Source organism: Rhamphochromis sp. 'chilingali' (assembly GCF_963969265.1).
Source record: "Rhamphochromis sp. 'chilingali' genome assembly, chromosome: 10".
NCBI classification, from domain to species: domain Eukaryota; kingdom Metazoa; phylum Chordata; class Actinopteri; order Cichliformes; family Cichlidae; genus Rhamphochromis; species Rhamphochromis sp. 'chilingali'.
Genome location: NC_137937.1, coordinates 16,363,260 through 16,390,150, shown reverse-complemented (window position 1 = coordinate 16,390,150; position 26,891 = coordinate 16,363,260). Strand labels below are relative to the sequence as shown.

At 41.0% G+C, this 26,891-nt stretch overlaps 2 protein-coding genes across 2 annotated transcripts; one reads left to right on the top strand and one right to left on the bottom strand.

The window, feature by feature from the left end:
• Positions 1 to 3,556: 3,556 nt before the first annotated feature.
• On the bottom strand, positions 3,557 to 15,010 carry bco2l (beta-carotene 15, 15-dioxygenase 2, like; the record flags this gene model as incomplete). The annotated part of the gene is made up of 12 exons (XM_080894059.1): positions 3,557 to 3,755; positions 4,535 to 4,645; positions 4,831 to 5,013; positions 5,708 to 5,845; positions 6,341 to 6,511; positions 6,947 to 7,107; positions 9,894 to 10,034; positions 11,873 to 11,975; positions 12,075 to 12,190; positions 12,582 to 12,793; positions 13,030 to 13,207; positions 14,977 to 15,010. 12 exons carry the CDS (start codon positions 15,008 to 15,010, stop codon positions 3,639 to 3,641), a joined length of 1,665 nt encoding a protein of 554 aa, XP_080750185.1. The 3' UTR covers positions 3,557 to 3,638.
• Positions 15,011 to 18,790: 3,780 nt separating this feature from the next.
• On the top strand, positions 18,791 to 21,826 carry ela3l (elastase 3 like; the record flags this gene model as incomplete). The annotated part of the gene is made up of 8 exons (XM_080894334.1): positions 18,791 to 18,932; positions 19,131 to 19,219; positions 19,440 to 19,537; positions 19,732 to 19,860; positions 20,364 to 20,500; positions 20,871 to 21,016; positions 21,323 to 21,475; positions 21,572 to 21,826. The coding sequence occupies 8 exons, from the start codon at positions 18,791 to 18,793 to the stop codon at positions 21,587 to 21,589; spliced, it is 912 nt and encodes a 303-aa protein (XP_080750460.1). The 3' UTR covers positions 21,590 to 21,826.
• Between the last annotated feature and the right edge of the window lie 5,065 nt (positions 21,827 to 26,891).

Below are 26,891 nucleotides of genomic sequence, written 5' to 3'. Positions count from 1 at the left end.
GAACGCTTCTTTTCCACTGACTGCATGCGTGTCGAGGCATCGCAGCACTTTATAATGCGGGGGCTCCCGTGGACCAGCAGAGGGCGCTGCTGGTGAGTGATTTCAGTGGAAGGCACGCGGTCATAGAGGACCATAATTAATGTTATCCCACAGAGCAATCATCAATATTCCTTTAACCTCTGGTCCACGGTATGTGAAATTATAGGGACCTCACCTGAGCTGTGTGGTATGTCTTTGATTCCACGTGGTGCTACAGGCCCCGGTGTTTAAAAGCGTATGCTTTTAATGCAACAATGAATGTGTTTCATAATATCCCTCTTACATGAATACCATCTTCTTTCCATAAGAGATTCTTTACAGTTCTGTTCAATGTGCAGCTGAAGGGAAGCGAGGCCAAAACTGCAACTGATCAAGGAAAGAATTATGAAGGAATAATAAATACCTTGGCTTTTTTCAATCACAGTAAGGCAGCCAGCACACAGGGAATGCTTTATTCAAGAATTTTTGCAAGGTCACCAGGACAATTAATTTTTTTGGCTGACATCTAGGCTTGGGTTCTACAAACCACAGAAATTTGAGGTCTGATTTTTAGGATTTGGGATCAAAGGGTGGACGCTGCAATGATGATGAGAATGTCGCCATTCATTTCAACACTTCACACCATATCTGGGTTTTTTCCGGAGAAAGATTTGAAAGGGAAAATAACCACAATGTCTCGTATTATAGTCATGCTCTGAGGAAATAGCTAAGCGCACAAGCAGCAGAATCTGCCATTTTACAAAGTGGCTTCACATTAAATAAAATGACTTTGTTGTGCATCATCGCCTAAATAGTGCCCATAATGTCATAAATCTTTACAAATCTTGAAAACAAAGTCTCTATTTAGAGGTTGTGACAGTGACAAACTGCAAGGCCACTGGCTCATAATGATGTCTGACTGTCAGCCCAGGCTTTCATCCAAGAGGGAAAACAGCTTGCCGTTATAATGGCAACATCAGCCTCATTCTGCCTATATCGGCCCAGGCTTATTCTCATTTCTCGAGTATGAAGTCGCTGTCATTATGAGGACACTGTAAAGCATCATCCACCATCATGAGTATCCAGAAACTGTCCTGAATTAGAGCTGCAGTGGCTGCTGGAGACTATTCCTCAAATGTTTTTTAAGTGGAAGTGTATATTTCACCTGAAAATGGCAACCTTTTGCCTTTCGTGCATCTATTTCAAATACCAGAGCAATTTCATCCATTTATTTTAGCAGTGATTTCTCACCGAAGATCGCATGCATAAACTGGATGAAGGCTACAGTTGCTTGAGTAGCAGGCTCGCGAGGATGAAGGCATTTATAATAAAACAAAAAAGGCATGAAATCAAGAAAGAAACATTAGCAGTGGATGCACTGAATAAAAAAACAAACGTGAAGTCTTATTGAGGCTTCATATTATGTCTATCCACAATAGTGCAATGTGGATAAATCCTCCCCTCGCTTTCTTTTTTTCTTCTTCTTCTTGACGTTGCATGATTCAGCTCCTCTAGGGGTATTTAATTGCTCCATTCTGACTTCATAAGGCATTTGCAATTTTATCGCGGTTTTTTTACACAATTGCATGCGTCTATAATTGTGCTATCTTTTATAAATAGGCTCATACTTATATGCAGTGCAGAGCGAGAGAGCATGTAGACAGATGCGTGCAGAGATGTGCGTAATCTATATGTCAAATAACTGGGCTCCGACAACATGGCTCAAGACCGTGAAATGGAGAATGACAAATCTGGATATAGTAGACATGGTTCTCACTACTGAGGGAAATCACTCCCTGTCTTTTAGAAGTGTCTCTAATATGGTGAATATAGATGATATCGTTATGAATTCATGGGATATGAAATAATGATACAGATAAGACTCAAAGTTAAGGCAATAACTTGTGCTTAGTGAGACAGCAAGGGGGTTCAGAGTGAGTTACTGCTTACTCTCGTGGGTCAAATAAGAGCTCAGAGAGTTGAAAGCTGTCACCTTGACAGCAGGGAAGACAAACTTGAATGCTAGCATGTTTGTTTATCGTGTTTAGTTTTCTCCTAATGACTGTTGGGCTCTACCCACATGAATCTGGCCCATTTGGCCACCAAAGTGTTATCTATATTGCACCTTGAATGAGCCATGATGATGATTTTGTCTTTGTCATTTGGTAAATTGGATGGAGATTTGCTTCAGCTGCATTTTTGGTTAATGAAACATTTAACCCAAGATTCATTTGAGTGCAAAGGTCGCTGGATCACTCTCTGCTGGTCGCTGCCAGTGGAGTGAGTACTAATAAAGTTGAGCATCTCTTATGCTCACACTTGCACGCACGCACACAGGCAGGCACTCGAAAAGGTTAAGCATGACTGATTAGATTAGGAATTATAGGCTAATTAATGTGTATCTTGGGAGACATGTACAGCATGCTTATTAAAAGACACAGCTGCAGCTGAGCAGAGGAACATGACAAAAATGTAAGTGATTTCAATTCCCTGTGTTAAATTATTTCAAACAGCAAACTATGGCTTTATCCCATCCTATCTTATTCCACTTGGTGAAATAAGAGACGCTGAAGATGAAACCTCTGCTTGTGTACCATACAGCCATAAATTATTTAAGGTTGGGACCTGCTGTTGCAAATTACCTTTGCAAAACTCTTGACTAAAAGTCGATTTTAGTCAAAGGGAAAATTTGTATAGTTCATAATATAGTTGAAACGCCACAGCTTCCAGCTGCAGAGCCTAAATTCAGTTCAAATCAGCCCATTCAAATCAATGTAAGAGGGAAAATTGCCAATGAAATAAGTATCATTAAAGTCAATTGTGGCGAGACAAGTGCCGCTATAGTAGGCCACTTCACACAATGGGTAGAGTCTGTGTATGGCACTGTTCTGTTCGGCTCGTGGCTTAATAGAATGAAATAACAAGCCACTCTATGCAAAGTCCTAAATGTTAGTGTTTATGCGTATGACAACTTTGTTTGGGGTTTTGTTTTGGATGGACAACACCAAATTTCTGATGTGACCTCCGCTAGACTCTCTGGAGGCTATCGACCAGTTAGTTCCATTTGTTTTCCAGGCATTTCAGACGTTGTCCATTTCTATCACATTACTTTGACAGAAATTGAATTTCCTCTGATGCATTTTTATGTATCCTAAGTGCTGTTCTGTTCTCCCTGGGAGTATAGCGTTTCCAGTGGTATGATGATGCAAAAACACTTTAACCGAGAAAAAAAAAGGGAAACATATTTTATTTGAATGTATGCACTGAAAGGAAAGCACAATTTTAAATTCTTACAAGAGATCACGAGGACACATAGAGGACAAACTATATCAGTGTTCCGATGCCATGCTGGGCTCTCTGTCTTGTTAGCCTCCTAAGATTGCCATCTTTCTAACAGTAATGGCAGCACACGGTGGGGACATGCACCTATTCCCATCAAGGAGGCACAAACAAATGGCATGAGTGTGCAGTTTTTCCAAGCTCTTACTTCTTTCTGTCTTTTACAGTTCAGGAGTTTTACAGGGAACGACATCGACAGAGATTTTCTATTTTGTGGATAAAGTGGCTGGTTGCAGGTTCAATTTCAGCAATTTGCCACAGAGTTGTAGAGAGTGGCAAATCTAGCCCATCTCGTTAAACACACCATGGGTCCCATATGGGATATTGACAGGGACCTCCGCTCTGCCCAGCTCAGAGAAGGTCTTGGCATCCAGAACAAGCAGGAAAGTACTTTTCTCCTGGAAACAGATACAGAGGAGGAAGATTATGTTATTGGAAGGGGGAAAAAAAGGTCACAGATCTCCCTTCTTGCTATAATGATACTGAGAGCACCAAAGCATTTGTCTTCTCCCATGCATAGTAAAAACACATGTCTGCTCAGGTTGCAATAAGAGTATAACAAATCTGTTTGTTATTATGTATATTTTTTCCTCTATAAATTTCATTGTATACACCCAATTTCTGTTTATATTCTTCATTAGTTTTTTATATGTGTGTGTTTTCTTTTCAAATTCAGTTTAGATCCAGTTAGTTTCCACAATGGGTTTTTCAATTTAGCTTTTATTGTTTAAAAGTGTTTAGTGTAGTATTGCCACAGGCAAGATTAAAGAAACTCAGAGTAAGCATTACAATAAGAAACACTCTGTGAAGGTAAATGACTCACAGTTATATAGACGTCACGTCACCGTGTGGACTCAGGTAGCACATTTTGGTATTATTTTGACTACTTTTGGCCCTTCTGGATAAGTTTATGGCACAGTCAAATGTTGTGTGGGCCACGCGTTTCTTAAAATATTGTAAAGCACATGGCATCTAGCCCCACACTGACCCTGGTTGGATCAGTCAGACTAGCCTAGAAGAAAATACTAATGGCCATATCCGGGCCACATACATTTTCACAGTTGTCTGCTCATTTTTATTGTGTTGACAAACTAACTTTAGCCTTTTTTGTCTGTAACAGTGATGCACAAATACCATAAAAGGTGAATATCTCTCTCAGATAAATGGTTTCAATTACTTCTCTGGGCGTGATGATGACAGACAAGACAACTCCATCATCTTCCTCAGTAGCTTTAGGCGAAGCAACAAAGACAGGCTCAGACGGGTACAAGCCGGGATAACGCCACGCCTAGACAGGAGAAGATCACATAAACATACCCCTTACTCTCAACTTTTTCATGTTAGAAAACCAACTCACACAACCTACTGCTGCCCTCGCTATGATAAAGAAACAGAAGTAGAAATAGCTTTGATGTGGTAATACCCGGCTCAGTTAACAATGAGGTTTCTCTAAGTGTACCCTTTGACTGATACCTTAAGCTCCTTGGTGTGGACATCCATCTTGAGCAGGGAGTCACTGAAAACGTGTCCAAAGCCACAGGAGTAGAAGTAGCGGTAAGGCCTGCCATTGAACTGGTGATGATTGATCTGAGGGAACTCAAGGCCACCGAACTGCAGCAGCTCATCATTGTGAAGCTCCTCGTGGGTCATGTAAACCTGCAGGATGAGGGTTTTGCTCAAATCAGTGAAAGACTTTAGCCAAAAATTGAGACATAGTGACAGACATGAGTTCCTTGGTCCTGCAAATCAGTACAGCATTGTTCTCTCTGACAGGGAAATTAATGGATTCCCGCAAAAGGGCCAGAGCATCCATTAGTTAACAATAAATGAATTTCTCTTCATTTTACTTTAGAAATAAATGTAATGTCACGTGCAACGAGCAAGCAATATTTTTCTCAGTTTTCTTCTATCTTTTTTTTTCTGTGACTCTGGTCGCATGAGCACTTTAACAGATGTTTTTCAGTTGCTGCATGCACTCTCACAACAACAATGGAGGACAGTGTCATACAGGTAGTCATGACAACTAAAAGATCACATTTTTCTTTCAGCTTTATTCCGCTGTAAGAAAGCGTTGGAGAGCGAGTATGTGTGAGGATACATAAGCCGTTAAACTCTAATTATTCACCTGAATAGTGGACACATCATTTTTATCTGCTGTAACTCATGAAATTACTCTCTTGCAGAAAGTAACTTTCATCACGCTGGATAATTGATGAGAATGTGTGGGAGTAAATTGGTTGTATTCATCATGATTATAGGCCTCCATCTTCACCTGTTCCCAGTACAACCAGTAATGTACTGTTAAAAATATTACTACTATAGGCAGGAAATTCATGCTATTGACTCCTACCTCTCCAGGTTTTGTCATCCTCGCCGTGGCTTTGCAGTTATGCAAAGTGATAAGATTTTCATCTGCAGGAGTTTGTTCATCCACGGACAGAGGCAGGGCATATCTTCTTGGAAGGTTTCTGCACAATGAGTTATAAAACTGCCAAAAGAAATCAGAGGGATATGAAAAAAACAGACTCCCAACTATCTGTGTTTGAATAAAAGGTGCGATGCAACCTCAAGAACAATCACAGCCAAACAGATACAAAGTGCTGTCACAAAACCATGTTCCTATGTTTTGATGAAAGTAATACACTCCACCACATTTGAAATCACAGATATTTCCAAAGTCTATTTCTTTGGAAACTGACAAATAAGAAGAAGAGGAAGAAAAAAAAGAAGAAAACATCAGAGGCAATTGAACAGTCTATGCCCAAGAAACAGACAAATCCTCCACAAATCCTCGCTGATTCATATTTTAGGTTTCAGGGTGGATGAGGGTAATGTTATGAATGCAAAACAAAATACTAGCTGAACAATGATGGATACAAAAACACCATTATGTGGAAGTCACTCGTGTTGTTGTTTTGGTAAAAGCCAGCATTTCAATCTGAGCTGTTCACTGATAACAAACTAACAAACTCAAGGCATTTACCTCGTCTATTTCCTCTCCTGAATTTCTTCGGAGGTTCTCCAGCGTGAACTCCCCAATGAGCTCGCCATCGTCCCCACAGCACATGTCCATAACCAAGAACTCACTGTCCTCAAAAGCGTTGATTTGATGGAGCGTAAACATGGGTCCTGTATAGTACTTCACTTCACTCTTCTGTCAGACCAGAAACATCAACCAGTGAGGACTCAGATTCGTACAATATCAAGAAAACAAGACAAAGTTAAAAAAAAAAAAAAAGACAAACGAGGTGATGTGCTGTTTTTTCACAATTGAAGACAAGCTCCCTGCTTGGCACGAATGTTATTGAGTTGCACCTTATCATTTTGAAAGTTTGTTATTATATGCTTAATGGGTATGCTGTGTAATGAGATGAAAAAATTGAGAGCAACAACACACGAGGAAAGGCTACACCATCAGAGTGTAGTTTCATCAAAATAAATATGAAAAAAATGTAATAGTGCATGAAGAGATCAGCTTACAGCTTTCCTTTTTTTTCCTGTTCCGACTCCTCGGCAGCTGGTTGTGATTGTGTGTTTCCTGTTTTACCCTAGATTGTATACAGTAAATAAGCGTTATAATATATGTCACCTTTCCGGTGTGTCTGTTGACCAGATGGAAGATTGTTGCATGCTGAGGCTCCCAGGTCATGACTTTGCTAAAGCTCTTCCCCTGTATTTTGTACAGCATGAACTTCAGCAGATCTATCTTGATTGGCTGCTCGACAAACACAATATAGTTCTCCGACATGACTAGAGAGGGAGGCACACACAGTAAGAAGTGGCTGCATTAAAAGACACATAAAAGATATACCTTGGTGTCGTGTGCATGGTTTAACAATGAATTCTACTGTTGTTGCAGGTGTAGTGTAACTAATCAGTGCTGTTTTGGGGAAACTAAGACTAAAACTCTCACGTTATTTCAGCAGTTATTTAAAGACTGGTGACAAATTACAGGAAAAACTAGCAAAAATCATATTGGTAACTTGAATGCTCCCTGGCATGGGTTCTACCACTGCTGTGGTGCTCTACTGGAGTGACAGGATACAATTCTTTTAAAAGCACCACCACCGCAACCATTTTGTCAAAAATCATGGACAAAATAGCATTCACATAATTTTAATATGTTCCTTGAAGAGACTATTGCCATATAGATGGAAGTGTTTATTCACAGGATAAAGGTAAAGAGCCCTAAAAACAACTTGTTTTAGATTTGAAGCTACCTTTCACTCTAAGAAGACAAGTGGACCCACACCATGCTGGGAAACACGGTATAACAAAGCCACCAGATTTCTATCAATAGGTATTAAAGGGTTCTGTTTTCCCTTTAGTTTATCAACCATCAGCATGTACCTGCATGTAACCGGAACATTAGGTTCAAGTCTAGCACCAAGACATTTGCTTTTGCACATAAAAACTAAACATAAGCATCCAGCAACTCTACCAAGAGATGTGGCGCGCAACCTGGATTGCTGAACAATGTTCCCACACTTGTGGGACTTCTTGGTGTCTGAAAGTCTGCCAGCACATGGGTGGGCTGCCAGTAATATAGACATAGATATAATCAGGGAACTGAAGCAATGTAAAAGCCAAGTGGGGCAAGACTGGGTTAGAGCAACCAAAGAATGAGGCTTTCATTAGCTAGTGTCAGCTTAAGTTTAATTAACAGTAGCTTATTTATGAACTGTTTGCTTCAGCTGATTGTTAACATCTAATCATGGTCTGTGTAGTCATATTAACCCAATTCGTTTTCACACAGTCATTAGCCTGCTAAACCTTCCTCCACAACAATAACCTTCATATTGCATGCAAAGCTTTTTATGATATTGACTTTACTCACATCCAGTGTTTGTTTATGAGAGGAATTTGTTCTCCCTGCAGATCCTACCCCTCATCACAATTTTCACCAAATATGGTTTTCCATAAATGGTCAACAGTATTCTTATAGATCTTTTACAGATATCTACACTCACAGCCCCATAGTTAGGTTGGCCTGTTCAACTGCTTGTTAACTTATCAGCCAATCATAAGGCAGCAAAACATTCAGTAGTTCAAATCAGAATTAGGAAGAAAGGTGATTTAAGTGACTTTGAATGTGACATGGTCATTGACGGGCTGGCCTGTTTTTATCAGAAACTTCTCATCTTCTGGGACTTTCCCACACAAGCATCCAAATAGTGGCGATTTTCTGGGGAAAATGTCAGAGGTCAGTGGAGAATGACCAGACTGCTTCCAACTCATAAGAAAGCACCAGTAACTAAGATAACCACTTATAAGCCCTGTTACTGATCAAGGGTTCCTTGTAGAACTAGTATATAAATGTGCAACAAGTGATTTATCAGAAATCTAATTAAGCTTCTGTCAGCTAAGAACAGCATGATGAGGCTACAATTGGCACAGGGTTACCGAAATTGGACAAAAGTCTCAATTTCTGCTGCAACATTTGGACCGTAGGGTCAGAGTTGAGCGCAACAGCATGACCGCATAGGTCCAGCTTGTCTGCATGAATGATTCAGGCTGATGTCAGTGCTGTGGAATATTTTCATCACACATATTGGAGCCCTTAGTACCAACTGAGCATCGTTCAAATATGCCTGTCTGACATATTATTGCGGACCAAATGTACCCATCTTCTGATGGGTGCTTTCACAAATTTCTGTCATCTCTCAACCTGGTTTCTTCAATATCGTAATGAGTTCACTGTCCTCAAATGAAACCCACTGTCACCAGATGTCAATCCAGTAGAGCCCCTTTAGGATGTGGAGGAATGGGAGATTCACATCATGGATGTGCAGCTGACAAATCTGCAGCAACTGTATGATGCTGCCATGTCAATATGTAGCAAAACCTCTAAGTAATGTTTCCAGTATGGAGGCATGGGACACACGACACAGGAGGTCTAGTTTTCCACTCCAACTTTATTCACCTCCAGACATTAACTCAGCGTCCAAACACAACAGAACCCCACCTCCAGGCTTGGGTCTGAGTGGAGCCTTCTAGTGGGTCACCACACCAGCACCTTGTTGAATCTATGCAATGAAGAATTCAGACAGTTCTGGTGGCAAAGAGGGTCCAGCCTGGCGCTAGTTAGTTGTAAGTAAGACACCGGTGAGTGTGTAGACAAGCAGAAGCTGAATAACATTTGGACAACAAACAATGAAACATTAACATGCAAATTATAGCTGTCTTGTTAGCAGTCCTGTCAGATTTAAGCCGTGGAAAAAACTACAGTAAATACTTCGCTGAAAAAAAGTGTGAAACTTGGAGGTAGAATTAAAAAGAGGAGAGATATAGAGAGCTGAAAGGAAAGACAAAGGAACTGTGAATGACAAAAAGGAGGGCGAGACTGGAATTAAAATCAGTGATTAATAAGAGCATTAAAAAGTTTCACTGAAGTAGATTCACCCAGCCAGTGCTGGAAAAAAAGCAAAAACTCTCCCAGAATTCATTAATTTCACTTCAGTTTACATCCAGCATGCAGACAACTTTAAAAAGTGCGGAGTGGGGGACTCTTTATTATGCTGTAGTGTGTTTCTCACCAAAGCTGTGGAAATAGGAAGGCTTCCTGGGATCAGCTGCAGGGATGGAGCAGATCACGTTGGCTCCACTCAGGTCGGCTGAGTCCTCCATTGCTGCCTTCTCCTCAGGAGGAGGCACACGGATGATGTTGTAGAAAAATCCTAAAGAATGTCCAAAATCACCTTGTGTTATTAGGCTGACTTTATTTCAAAGCGTAAACCCACAAAGATACATAGAGACAAACCTGAGGACAGAACTTTAAAGATCTTGAGGTTTATCTTTAGCCGGCATACAGACAATTTACAAGCAAGGAGCACTCCAAACACCACCCCTATTTCATCTATCATCTTCATCATCAAAAAACCAGCAACAAAAAATATTGATATTAAAGATGACAGATGAACTGGAGTCAACAAGCCTGAAGTCCTCTTTGAGGATCAGTGGCAGTTCATGGCAGATTCATAGAGTGCAAGAGTATAACTGGCAGGCTTCGGAAGACCAGCAACCCTTGATTAAGTGATCTGGAAGGGGAAGCAGATGTGGTTGTTCCAATCAGCAAAGAAATACCAAAATACTAATTCCAGCGAAAGTGATGACTTGACAAAAATGGACAAATTGGGCAGGCTGAACGGTGGGTCAGTACGAAGCCTGAAAGGTGAAGCGCACTGAGATTTAGAAAACTGGAGAGACTTCTGAGCAATTAGTGCAGTAACTTTAACAAACCACTGCCTTTACTTAATATTATGACAGTGTAACTCTCCTTAACTGAGAAAGTAAGCACAGTGGTGAAGGTCTGTTGCACAGAGACGGTGGCCTGGATCGAATGGATTGACGTGCATGTGCCAGGTGGTTGTGCGGATATTCTGAACTGAGTGTGATGAAGATGAAGAGGACATCAAAAGTTAATTGGAGACAGTGAGCGCTTGAAAGAGGCTTTTGACGCTGAGGTAATGATGCAGATAATGATGATGCAGGTCAGATAAACTTTACAGTACTCATTTTAACTAACAAGAGCAGACCGGCATGGAAAAAGAAGAAACATGTCGAAAACTGGAAAAAGCAGGCTGAAAATGGAAATGAGAAGATGTTCTGAATGTAGCGTGGTTAGACAAAGCATAAAGGTGGGAGCTGCTTTGACCTGTCATCATTATATTAAATACAGTTGTCAGAATGAGTGAGAATCGATTTCTTTCCATCCATGCCCTCATAGAAGGACTGCATTACTATTGAGTAGATTGCATAAAGTCGAGCTGAGGCTGATTTTGACTGAAGGTAAAAGGCTGTTTAGCATAGAACCACCTTCTGCCATAACACCCAGCAAAACCAGCAAAAGTAGCAGCTTCTGTGTGGAGTCGAATGTTGCTGTTTGTGGGACAGTTGATCCCAAAAAGAAAATGCTATTTAATGCTGACATGGGGGGATTGCCAGAGTCACACAAGCTGTCAAGGTTGATTGTAACAAGAAGCAAGGGTGGGGGATGATGCAAGTGAAAAATGAATGAGTGGCCCCGAGGAACTATGTATGTGTTGAAATCAAAGTGACTCCCTAAAGGGCAGCGGTTGATGTTTGCTGCAGGAAGGGGTAAGAGGAAAATATTTGGAGGGGGCGACTGAAGCGATTGAGTACTTTGATGGCAGGAACCCTGAAACCAGATGGTGCAAAGTATTGCTTTGGAGAACTCAGAAGATGAAAGTTGGAGAGAAAATGGACCCGATATGGCATTTTATGGTTGTCAATAGGGCTTTACAAGGCTTTGTAAAGTTGTCACCAGAGATTATCCTATTAATACCTGGTATATAACACCCACAGGGAGCTTACAAACAGGAGATTATTGTGGGACCACTGTTGGAAGCAAATAAACGTGTGCGTGTGTGTGTGGCAAGTAGGAGGATATAGATGCATTACAGGAATGCGGCTTTTGGGGTGTGAACATCATATAAATTCCAATCATAGCTCAACATAGTAAACTACTGAGAAGGAAAGAGCAAAGACAGGTTACCACTTCTGCTGTATGAGTTGCCCATGTTGTACGTGGAACCATCGCGGTCGTAGTGTGGATGGGCTGAAGCTGAGTTGACAGCGATATACTGACTCCAGTCCACTTTATTAAAAAAAAATAACATACACACCATTCTGGTCATTGACCTCGCTATAGAAAAGCTGGAAGATGCAGTCAAAAGACACATTTCTCACTGACTCACTTTCTCTTTTGTCTCCAGGCTTTGTGGATTTACTCTCCCCATGTACTTGGTTTCTGTACTCACGTAATAGTCCCCCTTGTACTTGACAAAGTTCACATTGGCATTATCTGTTGGCTCTGGGAGACAAAACATATCAAATGCAGCTCTTTAGCAGAGCACTTTATGCCATCCTTTTGATCCCCATTCCCTTACAGCATACACACGACGAGATCCAAACTCACAAATATTGACTTGTGTTCTTTTTACCTCAATAAAAAACACAATGTAATGTCCCAGCTTTCATTTGTCTGCAAAAGCCTTTTGCTGTGGAGTCAAGAACCTGGGCGCTGAAGAAAGAATATCCATATATACTTTTCTTCTCACATATGTTTTTGTTTGATTTTTACTTTGTGCTGGTAACCTGATGTAGTAAATGGTGTAACACTGTATTTGGCAGCGCTAGTGCTACAACACTGCAGAAGCAGAGTACACACGGGAAAATGCAATATGTAAAGAAGACGCACGTACTCGGAGTCTGAAAGCGTGACAAGAAGCGTGCAAAGATGTTCTTGCAGGGATCAGGCATGGCTAATGTCCCAAACTCTGAAACCACGATGCGGTTCTTCTCTGAGTTTTCGACAAATGAGTCACTCCTAAGGAAGCGGCTGCTGTAAGTGACATTGCCCTCACGGATGTGGAACCTGTGCATCATGGCCATGCCATCAAACCAGTGGGTGTATCTGAGAGCGAAAAAGAGAATTAATTTCCCGGCAGGATATTCATGTAAGACTAGGTAGAGGGAATGTTGTGAGAATTATGAGACACAAGAGAGTGGAAAAAAAGGATTATTTGAGGAATCGGTGCCTTATTCAACAAACACTGAGGGAAAACTATCTTTTCTATCTACAGTACAGGGATGTGTTTACAATCTACCATGATAATACATGTATTTTTTTTCATAGTGTTCCTTAAATACCTGTCTGTTCCAAATTCAAATTTCCCAGGGCCATTTCTCAGAAAGCTCCCATTGATCCAAGGTGGAATTGTTCCCTCTATGGTTGTAGGGATGGGGTCGGGGGTTTCCTCTGCAGAACGGACCAGAGGCGCCAAGCACTCGAGTCCACTGGCCTGTGGACATCTCTGCCTACTGGATACTGAGGGAGGAGAGAAGAAGCACTGAAAGGCTGGTAAAGCACATTATAGTATACACTGTGTTCTATATTACTGGTCGTATGCACATAGGGGTTCACTGGTGGGTAACATGTTGCTGCACACTTGCATTTCTTAAATGACTCTGAAGGAGAAAGTGAGGTTAGATCCTTTCCATAAACCATGTGATGGCATTAACTGGGGGCCTTGGATGTGACTAATTAGCAAACCTTTATTTATTGTGAGATAATTGTGTAAACAACTCCATCTTGTATGTCCTTTGTTGGCTCTTCCGATGTTTGGTTATCCTCAATTCAAACATTTAAACTCTGCATGTGAAGGGAAGTGGTTTTGTGAAACATTCATTATCTCTGATAGGAGACGGTTTGTGCTTTAACAGCTCCTGCTAGTATGAAAACACGGCTCTCCGGGGTCATGCACTACAAATGACACCTGCACTGCCTGTCTTATCTGTTATTCAATAACCCATTCCTTTTCGCTACCTAATATCTCTCCTCATAATGGGAACTGTAAAATATATATGAGAGTGACGTGATTAGCAAAAGCAAAACACTCAGGGTTCAGCACGGGGCGCCATGCTGAGCTTAGCGTACAATATCGCAGTTTTCCTGACCACGTTATTGCGACAAATCAGCAGAGCGAGAATTTCGCTCATTGCTGTCACACGAATACAACAGGCAATAAAAATGGGAATGTGTGATGGGAGATATAACCACAGTAGGCTTTAACAATCTCTTACTATGTTGATTTGGGTGGGTTTCGAATGTGATTACAGCAGCATTGCAAATGACGCCTAAATGTGTGTCTGTCATTTTTAGGAGGCTATTTTCTGAGCTTCCTACTGTTACATTCAAAATTAAGTTTCTTGAAAACAAAACAGCAGCACTGGCAAGCCCAGAACTGTTGTTGATAATAGCTTCAGGTATTACTTTTTCTTTTTTTTAAATATATATTTCTTTTTCTTTTTTGGGGGGGATAAATGCAACAGTAGCTTATTTGCAACAGCTATTTCTTTAATGAATTGTTTCCCTTCTAGCACCAACAGTACAGTCAGGATACAAATGAATGACCTCGTTAGAATTTGCTGCTATAATCCTGCACATCTTTTTAATTTATGTTCTTTTCTTTTTTTTTGTCACTGTGTAGGGGCCTGTCAGCCGCTCTTGGAGTTAACAGCTGAGAATGACTAAAAGCTGTTAATGAGACATTGTGCATATTCTTTACCAGCTCTGCTTCAGCAGTCCTTGGAGCAGGAACAATACAAAATGCCAGCACGTCTTTTTGTAACTTGCAGCTCTGATTTCGAAATGCAACATTATGACTAGCAGGCCTAACTACATTAACTGAATGCACACCTATATTTTGTGTGGAACCGTATGGAAAGGCTTTTTTTTTTTAACATTTGATGCTATCAAACTGCCTCTCTTTTGTAAAAGGCGGAGGCAACAAAGTCTAAGAGCGCCACATATCTCGACACATTTGTTTTTTTATTGTACTTGAGATTTTGATTTACTTCTGTTCTTAGTCACGGGTAACAAAAAGCAGCCTCTTGTAAGGGCTTCGAGGTTTTAGTGTTTATGTAGAAAACAGGCTGGAGTGAGCTCAATTCACCAGTTACTAAACGCAGAGCTATTACATATTTTATAATGCAATAAAATATATCAGGAAAAGAACGGGTTCAGTCCCATTTCATTCTTCTTACGCATATGTGCACATCTTCTGGCTACATTATTGGAAAGAGGTTTCTACTCACAGCTGCGTGTTCGGGGCTCTGCGGTCTTGGACATGGCTTGTTGGTCTGTGTTTGAGCAGAGAAATACACAGGATTTATGCAGTGCGGGAGAAAAACCTTCAACCTTTGGACCCTTGTTAAGTAACTGAATCCACGCACTAAACAATACAGTACTAGCAGAATACAAGTCTAGTAAATCATTAACAAGTGGAGCAGGAAAAAAGCAAAACATGGCCATCTTCATAATATGTTAGCCTTGATATCTTAAGTTTAGCAAACAGACAAAAAACATTTTCACTATTTACCTACATACAATCAAATGAATGAAATGAAATGAGCTGCTCTGGGTGTGAAATCAGTCAAAAAGGATAAGCTCATGAACTGAAAAAGCCATGTAACGTTATGATCCGGTTTTTTATTAATAATGTAAATGTCTGTGCCACTGCCCACAGTGAGAGCATGTTTACTGCTTTCATCTGATCCTGTTCTGCTCTGCATAGCTTCACATAATGTGTGTTTTCCAATGCAGTCAAGGTCCCTGTGTATTTGTACTAAAATCAAATTATATAAAATGTCTGTAATTACTGTAAATGTTATTATACGTAGCAGTAGGTTACACTGCTTGTTATCTCTTTCATGTGGACTGATGAAAGTAGAGATTGCAATGAACTGGTGCTGACTGCAAAAGTATGTGTATAAACAAAGGTGATGAGGAATATTTTTAGTGTAATTCCAGTGGTAGCTGCATGTACGATGTTCCACTCTTGCTCTAAAAAGACTCAGTGGCACAAAAAATTAATTACTCCGAACTAACGTGCAGATACGAGTGCAAAAGATGTTTTGGGAGATGTTTTATGCGGGAATATGCAGCATGTTTAAAATGCCATGTTTGATAGAAGCTATGCAGCAGTGAGTGTAAACTGTAGTGACATAAACATACTGGACACAAATGCAAAATTAGGTGAAGAACATATGAACGCTGTAAACAGATCTTAATAGACGGCACCAATTCCCACTACTCCTCTTCATTCTAACACTGAAAATGAGAGAGCAGGCAAGTATGTGCAAGACCTGTAAGACCAGTTTGGTCATGATGTGCTCACGAGAATTAATGAAATTAGTATTCCCCGTCCTGGGAGTATTAAAGCACAGTTAGCAATGAATTTTATACCCGCAGTAAACAAAGACACAGAAATAAAATAAACATGCAACAATCAACCCAAACGAGAAAGCAGGGAAGGGCTTCTGGTAAAATCAGCATCAAAGATAAAAGCAAATCAGCAGCAGACAGCCGACAGATTTACTTGAGCCCTCTGGCTCAAAGCACTCTGCCTATGGCAACTAAGGCAGCCACTGGAAAGTACAGCTGTGTATTTTTTTAAAGGCAGAAAGCTAAACATTTGGGACATTAGTGGGTTCAGACTGGGCTGAACTATTGCTACAAACCAAAAGACACACTCATACAGGCATACCACATACCAGTGACAGAGGTATGCAAGAGAAAATTAGTTCAAAAACCACACAGCTGGCTGCAGCCAAAAGCACACAATAATATTTATACATTACTGCAAAATGTCTCTTGTTTGTGCCACTTGACAACGGCAATGGCCAGTGCAGTGTTTACTGCCCCAGTGTGACACAAACCAACCATAAACCTCGCACTCGGTGTCATTCGGAGTTCAGCTGCACTTCTGATGGGGGGAAGCGGCCTGAACTGTATCTGTTACAAACCCCCAGGAGTGGGGTGAGGAAAGGGGGTGGGGTGGGGGGGGGGGGGGGGGGTAGGGTTCCAGTAAATGAGGTGTTGTGCTTTCCTCAGCCATAAAAGCAGTGAGCCTCGTCTCAGCACACGACAGGCTACCTTCTACTTCGTATAAACAGGAGTTAGTGGTAGGGAGTATATTTGGGTAATCAGAGGTTTTGGGCTAAATAAATAGGCGGGTAAGAGTTTAGGTCAGGTCTATGTGTTTTCCTACAGAAACAACCCCCCCCCCCCCCCCCCCCCCCCCCCCGTTCTGTACAGCTGTATCACTTCAACATCCACCTCACTTCATTATCTTGCCACTATCAAATTAATGAATACAGGAGGTTTAATCAGAAAATGGAAGGGGAAAGGAGGCATCTGCTTTGGACACTGGCTTGTAATAAGTATAACAATGTTTTTTTTTAATCAGAAGACCTGATTTTAATTAGATTTCAAATAATTATATATATAAATACATATGATAGCTGTAGAGGAGTTCTCACACACACACACACACACACACACACTAAGGTACACTTACACTCGCGCCAACACACTCAGACATGCACGCAAACACAAGCACACATAAGCCGGGGATGTCTAAGCTTGTTTGCTGTAGTTGCCTTTCAAGTGTTTTTTATTTCTTCCCATGGAGAATTTGCTTGTTTTGTAAACTCTAAATGAGCAGCTGTAACCCAACATTTAAGCAAAGTTGTTTCTGTAGGTTCAAGTGTTGTTACGAGTTGCACATGTTCATGGCAAAGGTGTTCTCAGTGGAGAACAAATATGTCTCCAAGTCTTGTCGGACCTCTTTTTCAGACCCACTTCACAGAAGTTGATTTTCTGAATGACTCACATTACAAATGCATACATAATCAAGTACAGCGCGATTTTCTGTTAATCTTCTTTCTTTCCTCTTTTTCTTTTTTTTTTAAATAAATGACTATAGATCAGTTTGGTGTCTAAGCAGATAAATTGTCCCATCTAGTGGTGAACCAGGAAACTAAATGATTCATGAGCAAGAAGTCCAGTCTGCCATCTGAAGTAGTGTGACATTGATTTTGATTACAGCACAGTGTTTGCTTCAGGAAGTCTCAAATGTAAGACAGGACTCCTGTAACCTTAATAATTTTTGAATCTATTTCAGGTTCTCTTATCAGAAGCATATGAACGCTTCTATTTTCTATTTCGATTCTATTTCTCAACACTTTTTTTGCTGCAAACTGGCAGCAACCGCCAAACTTTTTCTTGTGCCACATAACAGTACGTAAAAGCTACCTAGACAGATTTAGTGTGTCTGCCTGCTGAGTCACCCCAGACACTTTCATATCTCAGAAGTTGTATCTGTGTCCTCCAAGTCTCCTAATTTATTCAGGTTCTATCCATTCATTCAAGTCATCGTAACGAGGTGGGTCGGTGTTTTCATCAGTACATTTAACTTCACAACAGCTGATATACAGCATAGCTATAGCAAGACTGTTCAAACCTGAAAGATGCTGAGCTGACATATATGCTCATACATATGGCCAATGTGTCTTGTGTTTCTGACGCTGCAGAATTTGCATTAGAGCTGTTTGTGGTGTAAGAAAAGACTGTAACGCAGCCATCAATATTTTCTGCATCAATGACAACATCTGTTTCTCATAACTTTGTTGTCCTTTACCTTACTCATGCTTCTTAATTAGATTTTTTTTTTTTTGCATGTGTGTGTGTTTCAATTCTGAGAAAACAAGCTAGTGCCAGATGTCGGCTTCCCATGGTGTTATGCAAGCATTTAATTCCAGCTTTCAGGGAAAAGGTTTTAATCACAGAAAGTGTAAAGGTGAATTTCAATGCAGAATCATAATGCTACAGAGGTGAATGTACCTTCAGTATTTACAAACTTAAACACACTTTCCTTTTATGAATGAGAAAACTCTTGGCGCTCTTGTGCATACATGGTTTCTGTACATTGTACCCATTGTAATTCTACAGGAAGGCCATGAGAAATGTTCCTAAAAACACACCTGTGTGATCCGTCAGCCACATAGACAAACACTGACCCTCTTTGCCATTGGTCCATCTTCATCCCGGAGAGGTGCAGGCAAACCAATGGTAGTACGTGTTGCTGCATTCAGAGCAGGCGTTGCCTGTGGGGGAAAGTTTAAAAGAGAACGTGTGTCCTCTTGTCCCTCAGCAGAAGCATCAATCAACATGATCCCCATTGTGCTGGCCTCAGTGCTCATTGCTGGCGGTAAGAACATCTGGCATTTTCTAATTCTGTGTGTAATTGTTTCTGCCGTTTTGCAAGTAATGTAAGCGCGGATACGTGCCTGCTCATTACCACACAGGGAGCTCGCCCCCCTGCGGTCCTTTATCAAAAAGAAAAATTATGCAGTTTAAAAGTTTTTCCCGTGTCTCTAAAGCTCACTTCTATCCCCTCTTCGTCCAGCCCTTGGGTGTGGTACACCACCCATTCCGCCCCTGACTTCCCGTGTGGTCAACGGAGTCGATGCCAGGCCTCACAGCTGGCCCTGGCAGGTAGGCTAATATGTACACATCTGTCTGTGTTTTTATACTTACCGGCAAACCTCATGGGTAGAGCATCTGGCTTATTTGTTGTCATACCCAGTGGCTATTGGAAATCCTCTAATTAAAAGAGTGGCTTTTGAATTTAATCTGCACACAGTGCAGTCCATCTATTCATCAGCAACCTGCTGCTTATACTCTGTCCTTTTTGCTGTCCTTTCTTCACCTCCAGATCTCCCTGCAGTATGACAAGGACGGCGAGTGGAGGCACACTTGTGGGGGAACTCTGATTGCTGCCAACTGGGTCATGACTGCTGCTCACTGCATTAAGTATGAGCAGCAGAGGAATACAAAGACACAAAACACAAAAACACAACCACCAGTGGACAAATTAAATTCTGGTCCCCAACCCCACATTAAATCCTGTGGGAATTCAATTCAACCAATCACCGCACTATTCAGCTATTTGTACAAACTCCTCTGTCTGGTAGACTCCAGCCTTGACATTCTGCTCTCTCCCACAGTACCGCGTTGTCCTACAGGGTGTATGTGGGCAAATACAACCTGGTGGAGGAAGAGGCTGGCTCCAAGGCTATCCTGCCTGAGAAGATTATTGTCCATGAGAAATGGAACCCTATCTTTGTGGCCTTCGGGTAACACAATCACCACCTCACAATACTGAGAGCAAAGACAGTCTCCTACATATAGTACATCATCATCTCTGTAAAAGTGTATCAATATAGCGTATGGGAACAGGGCTCGAATTACATTTACTTGCTTCAGTCTAAATCATATCCATGAAGAATGTCGACATTTTTATACATGTCAAAGATCTGCTGAGTAAATGAGAAAAAAAGACTGAACCATTTAAAAATATTATTATATTGGTTAATTTTCTTTAAAAAAACAAGTTGACTTTTTCATGCAATAGAGTTCAAAGATTGTAAAGATTGTAATTGAATACATTAATTATTCAGTATTTTTAGACATACAGTAATAGCAAACAGAAAGGACGCAGGAATACAGACTGTACTCTTTCCCATTATCTTATCTGCCTGTGTTTCGCTCTCTTTGCTTTTTGCTCTGGAGGATGATTTTAAATTGCCTGTCAGTACGAACCCCTCACACAGTCTCTCTCCCTCTGTCTCTCTTGCAGTAACGATATCGCCTTGATCAAACTGTCAGAGTCTGCGACTTTGAGCGACCAGGTGCAGTTGGCATGTATCCCCCCTGCTGGCACTATCTTGTCCAACCTCTACCCCTGCTACATCACTGGATGGGGAAGACTGTACAGTAAGTCGCTGTTTAAAGAAGGCCGAGCTATGTTTATGTGTCTGTTGAGGTATTTACTTTGTTTTTGGTTTTTTTCTTAGTTTGGTATCTACGGGATATTTTATTGTCCTTTAGAGCATTTAGTGCATCTGTGAGATGCATGGATTTATAACGAGCTGTGAGTAAGCATATCTAATTGGGGTAACCTCCAAAGTTCAGATGAAAATCAAATGCATGATATTTTTTGCTGGAAGTTTTAGGGAGGAGGATTATTCCTAAATTGAAAAATGTGGGTCAGACAGTGAATTTGACGCTTTAAGAAATGCTGTAAATCAGCTTTGACTGCAGGCCGGTGTATGTGGATGATGTAGGCTCTGCCTGTGTGTCTTAGCCGGAGGCCCCATAGCTGATAAGCTGCAGCAAGCTTTGATGCCTGTGGCAGACTATGCCACCTGCTCCCAATCTGACTGGTGGGGTATCGCTGTAAGGACCACCATGGTGTGTGCTGGCGGAGATGGAATTGTGGCTGGATGCAACGTAAGTTTGCACTGTGTGTGTTTGTGTACATGGGAAGAGCTGTTTTCTATCGTGTGTTGAAAACTCAAAGCAAATTTGAATGTAATGTGTTCAACTACAAATATACACAGGTAATCACATTTTTCAGAGATTTTATGTTCAAGCTGACAAGAACTGACTTTTTAAAAAAATTAAATTTCAATCATAACTATAAACAACAGTCCTGATTGCAGTTATTTTCTGCCATACCATACACTATTTTAATAAAATGCACAAAACATTAGATCTTCTCTATCTACTTCTATGTCTATTCCCTACTTTCTCCAGGGTGACTCCGGTGGCCCTCTGAACTGTCAGAACGCTGAAGGTGTCTGGGAGGTGCACGGTATTGCTAGCTTTGTGTCCGCCCTTGGCTGCAACTATGAGAAGAAACCCACTGTCTTCACCAGAGTCTCTGCCTTCAATGACTGGATTGACCAGGTAACCAGAACCACAGCTGCTTGTAAACAAACATCTCTTGTTCTAATTCTCTTTCCTCTTTTCCTATTTTAAGTAATGACTCATTCCTTCTTGCAGGTTATGATGAGCAACTAAGGAAGATGGCAATAAATAAATTTTTAAAGAAGACCTGGAGAGCTGCGTGTATTTTGTGTGTTATTTCAATACCCATCACATTAAAGCACACTCAGGTCTGACAAACTCGAATTCAAATTTCATTAAAAAAAAGAGAGAAAAATAAAAGAAAGAAACTGGGCATCTCTACAGCAAATTATTTTACCCTGTTCATAAAAGTTTGCCAGGCATGGAAACAATGTCACCCGTCGTCCAGCAGGTGTCCTCGTACACTCTTGATAGGTTAAATTGGTTCTGACAGCTTTCCAAAGCAGGATTCTGTGTATTGTTTATGCCTGGAACAAACGCAGCAAACACAAGATATTTCCCTCAAATAGCTCACTGTAGTCAAGCATGTGATTCATAAAAATAAATATGCAGTGATATTTTAAATAGCAACTTTCATATTGAGAGTAAGTGACTGATATTTGTTGTGAAGAAGAAGAAAAAAGACTATCCTGCAAGAACCTGTCCTGGTTTGATACTCTATCCTGTATTTTCAGCACAGGGGACCGCAATACTCTGCTGGGAATTTCTTCATTAAAAACAGTGCTCTGAAAATGAAGAAGGCCAGAATGAAAAAAAAAGTTAAGATTCTGTCTTTTGTTTATGCTGTGATGAGATGATAGAAGCAGTAATGAGAGAAAGATGGGGATGGATTGGGTTGGGAGGGGAAGATTAAAAAAAAATTAATTGCTTCTCACTACTGTCTTTTCTGTTTCACTCTTTCTTTCTTTTCTCTCTCTGTCACATTGGCGAGACACACACATATGCGCACACTTATAAGCTTTGGCAGGTTAATGGAGGTAATGTGAACGCCTGTGACGCATTCATTAGACATGACACGTCCTGCAAGAGCGAGTAATAATGAAGTCGTGTGTGTGTGTGTGTGTGTGTAAAGAGCAGACAGAAGCACAGACATGAAGGCACTGTTTTGCTGCATATCCATGATTCTCAGGCTGTATTTGATCTCATCTCTGATGTAATGAATCACACATCTTTTGGGGCTTTCACATGAAGCATCAGCCTGTGATCCATTCTAATTATTTCCTCCGAGGTCCCATGTAGGCTGAGCCTACACTAATTTAGTGATCCTTAAAAATATACCTGATAAGGCAACTCTAAGGGTATACCGATTTTTTAATACAGTTTACAACTAAAACCCACAGATTACAAATATAATTGTTATTCATTATTGTAATAATCAAGATAATGTAGCGGAGGAATATCACAACATCAAATCAGCTATAGATAGTTACACATGACATGACATGAATGGACTAAAAATGTAATAGCAACTAGATGAAAGCAATAAATCTTGACTATTATTAATAAAAACTTTCAAACATGACAGGTAGCATGTGATGCTCCAGGATGAATCACATCTTTAGCACATTTGCTGCTGTATTTAATTCCATTTATCAACTAGATCTTGTAGCAGTTATTACACTGCCATCCCCTGTTCAGTACTTGAAATATAGCTTAAATGTGCAGCAGTGTATGAGCCACTGATTAAACTACTGCAGTCTGGATTTGTTCCCCTGAAAAACTTCTCTGTGCAACCGGCAGTGAGAGTGAGCGTGGGACCACAAAAGATTTCTTTGTGTCTGTCTGAACTCTGGGTCAGGATAGCTCCCTCCCATCTTTCACACACACACACACACACACACACACACACACACACACACACACACACACACACACACACACACACGCACACACACACACGCGGCTTTCAGTCTTTGTGAGGACACACAGTGACATTCCCTGTTGCTCCTTACCCTTTATCCCTAACCGTCACAATTACCAAATGATCACCCGAACCCTAACATACTCGGCACTGTTGGGCCAAAATGCCCTCACTTTTTCAAAGATGTCCTTCATTCCAGAAAAGAAGGACAGACAAGTGTTTGCACACATACCGTGGATGAGAGGGAGACCGAGAGAATAGAGCAGAATCCCCCAGGGACACCCTGCTGTTGTGTTGAATACCAATGAGGAAAATGGAGTCAACGAATTTAAGGTCTGTGTGGCTTCTGCTCAGCTGCGTGCTTTTTAGTAGGTAGTTGTGACTGACTCCAGTTAACCATATACAGTAAAAAACATTAATATTAGAATATAGCTGCAGCTTTATTGTGTATTTCTATAAGTAAAGCATATTTTTAACAACACTCTCAGATTGTGTCAAAAGATTCTTTCAAACTGTCCTAACTTCTTTGCAAAATTCCAGCAGCTAGACCAAAGTTCTGTCCATTTAATCAAGACGAGATCTCTTTTATTGCATTGCACTGTCTTGTCACTGAATGTTTAGGCTGAACCTCTTGCACTGTGCACACACTGGATCTTCACCGTTGTGACGGGGGGAAAGCCCTTGATGGGATGTTCCAGGAGCGTTTTTATAAATAGTCTGTAGTAACAGGCTGAGGGAGGGGAGGAAAGGGGAGGGGCAGGCGGGGATGATGAGCAGCCACAATGACAGAAGCATCTCCGCTCTGTCGCCCTGCGCCTGTCAGCAGTCAGTCACTAACCGACTTGATTACAAGTCTGAAACTCCGCTAGTGACCAGGCCCACTGGTTGCTGCTGAACTACGCCCCACGGGCTCGCAGTTTGGTGACCTACTTCGGGGTAAAAGTTCCCTTTTTTTTTTTTTAAAGAAACGTCGCGGTGAACTTGCTGAAGATTTGGAAGTCATTCCTTATAATCCGTTTTGCTCTTGGGGTGCGCACCAAGACAACAAATGCGTGGACTCGAGGCTTCCGATTGGAGTGTCAAGTAGGCTGCTGTATTAAGTGGTTTTTTTTGTTTGTTTTTGTTGTTGTTGGGGTTTTTTTAGGAACTTCAGTCACAGGATACGAGGGTGGGGGGTCGCTCATTCGGCTAGTCTGCAGCCAGGTGATGCATTATGCATAAGTAATCTTCTGTTTTCCATGTGGTGTCTGTTTGTTTTTGTTCGTGCCTACACTGTCCTCTTGTTTGATGTTGTAAGCATGCCATATTTTCATACATTTGCATCAGATTATTTGCATTTTGCCGCAAAAGGCCTGTATGTGACACCATTCACAGAGAACACACAACCTGGAGGCTCTATTGAACTGTTGAATTACTCTGGTTTCAGACTTAAATCTTAACTCTTTTCTGAGTCACTGAGCTCAGACATTGCATACTATAGTTATCTTTATATTGATTGTGCGCGTTTATGTTAAACCTAAAATATATATGTTTTCTCGAGTTCTATATTTAATTTTTTTTTTTAAATATATTAAATTAAATTAGATTTTAAAAATTCTAAATATTAAGGCTATCCGAAAAACATGTGGTCGTTTTGAATTTGATGATGCAATATGTGTTTTAAACAAGCTGGCCCACTGGATTGGTAAATATGCCTCTGGCGGAGTAGGCCATGGTCCTTTTTCCTCTTCAGCCTGGAGCGCAGAGTCCATTTAAAAAAAAAAAAAAAGAATTTCAAAGTTTTTATTGCCATGTTTATCAGTGTGTTGCATCACCTCTTCTGTAAGAACCAGAGAGCCTAAGACATCAATTTTGAAAGACAAATGTTTTCCCATTCTTGATTGATATTGGATACCAAATGCTTAACAGTTAGGTGCCTCATTTGACCTATATTACCTTGATAAAACCTCAGACTTTTTCAGTCTTTGACTAGTGGGGAAAAATAGGAAGGCTAATGTTACGTAAGGCCCTAAATGGCCTCCGAACAAGAAAGTAGTAGCTCTAATATTGACCAGTAACGAACCACCACACGCACACTGTAATGGGTTACACAAGATTTATTTGTTCTTTCTCCGGGTAAAACTACTGGCTGAAGACACAATTCTGGCCAGGAATCCAAGGCCCAAAGCCACCGCGGTCAGGGTTGTTAGCCTGGTTACAAACAGGGGAAAGGTGGTCACTTGGAAGAACAAGCAGCCAAAAGGCTTGCCACCCACCTTTTCAGGCCTGACTTTGTTCGAGGCTGGGTCTCCACATCACATCCTGGGAGCTGGAACTTCCCCAAAACTGGTCCAGTTTCCTTGTCAGGGGCACAGAGAGTCTCCAGTCCAGTGTTTGTTTTCCTGCCTTTCAGCACATCCACTCACATCCCAATAAGAATGAGTCCTCCCTCCAACATCCTCAGTTTATTTTAAAAGCAAAACCAGGCCAGGTTAAAAATCTTTTCCATTAAAATGTGCACACTTCATCCTGGATCTTCGAAGCTTCCCTGCTTCACCAGTGTCCTACAAAAAAAAAAACAACAACAACCCCTACTTCCTGTTTCCTCTCCCCTTTATAGAGAAGGGCTCCAATCCTCCCCAATCAGCTGCTCCCTGTATTCAACTCCAAATAGCTGGCAGCTGGACTAGAGTAGAATCTCCACTCCCACATGGGTGTGGCCCACACCTCACATCAAACACAAAAAACACCAAAGCATGCAATTAATACAAAACAAAATCTAAAGAAATGCCAACCCAAAAGCTTAGTGGGGATTCTCTCCATCCTTTTCCACCATGCTATACTCTGTAACACTAGCTTAGCACCAAGACTCTTGGGCAGTAGAGCTCATCCCCTGCTGTACAACATGCAGAATGTGGTTTGGGACTGTCTCGCTGAAATAAGCAATGCTTTCCCAAGAAAGCTTGAATGGCAAAATGTGCTGCTCCAAAAGCTGTGTATTTAAAAGTGAATGGGGCTTACAGATGGCCAAGTTACCCAAACCATGTGCACTAATGCAGCCTCATCGTCTCACAATCTCTGGCTTTTGAGCTGTATGATGAAAGTAAGCTGAGTGATTCAGCCTGGAGCTCAACGTGTATTTTTTTCAAGAATTCTAAAGTTTTGATTGGCCGACCAGAGGACAGTTTTCCACTTTGCCTCAGTCAATCCAAAATGAGCTCGCACCTAGAGAAGTCAGCTAAATTTTAACCTAGTTTATATTGTTTTTTCTTTTCATGTGTCAAAGTTTCAACTTTCACGTGAGGATGCAGCAACAATTTGTGTTGTTTAGAAGTGTTTCTAAAGCCTACTGATGGCTCTTTGCATTGCAGTGTCATTTAAGGACCCGAAGGTCACAGCCTGTCAATACTTTCAGATGTATTTCTTTTATTTTTGAATGCCTTTGCTTTCTTCCAGCATTGCTATTAAAATGTATTCATCTTTTTAATGAGAACAAATTACCCTTGTATTTAGTAAGACGTGGACCACAATTACCTTCTCTGGGAAGTATGAGTTATGAAAATGTGTTATATTAGTGATAATGAATAACAACATGACTCCTCTTGTTATATGCAC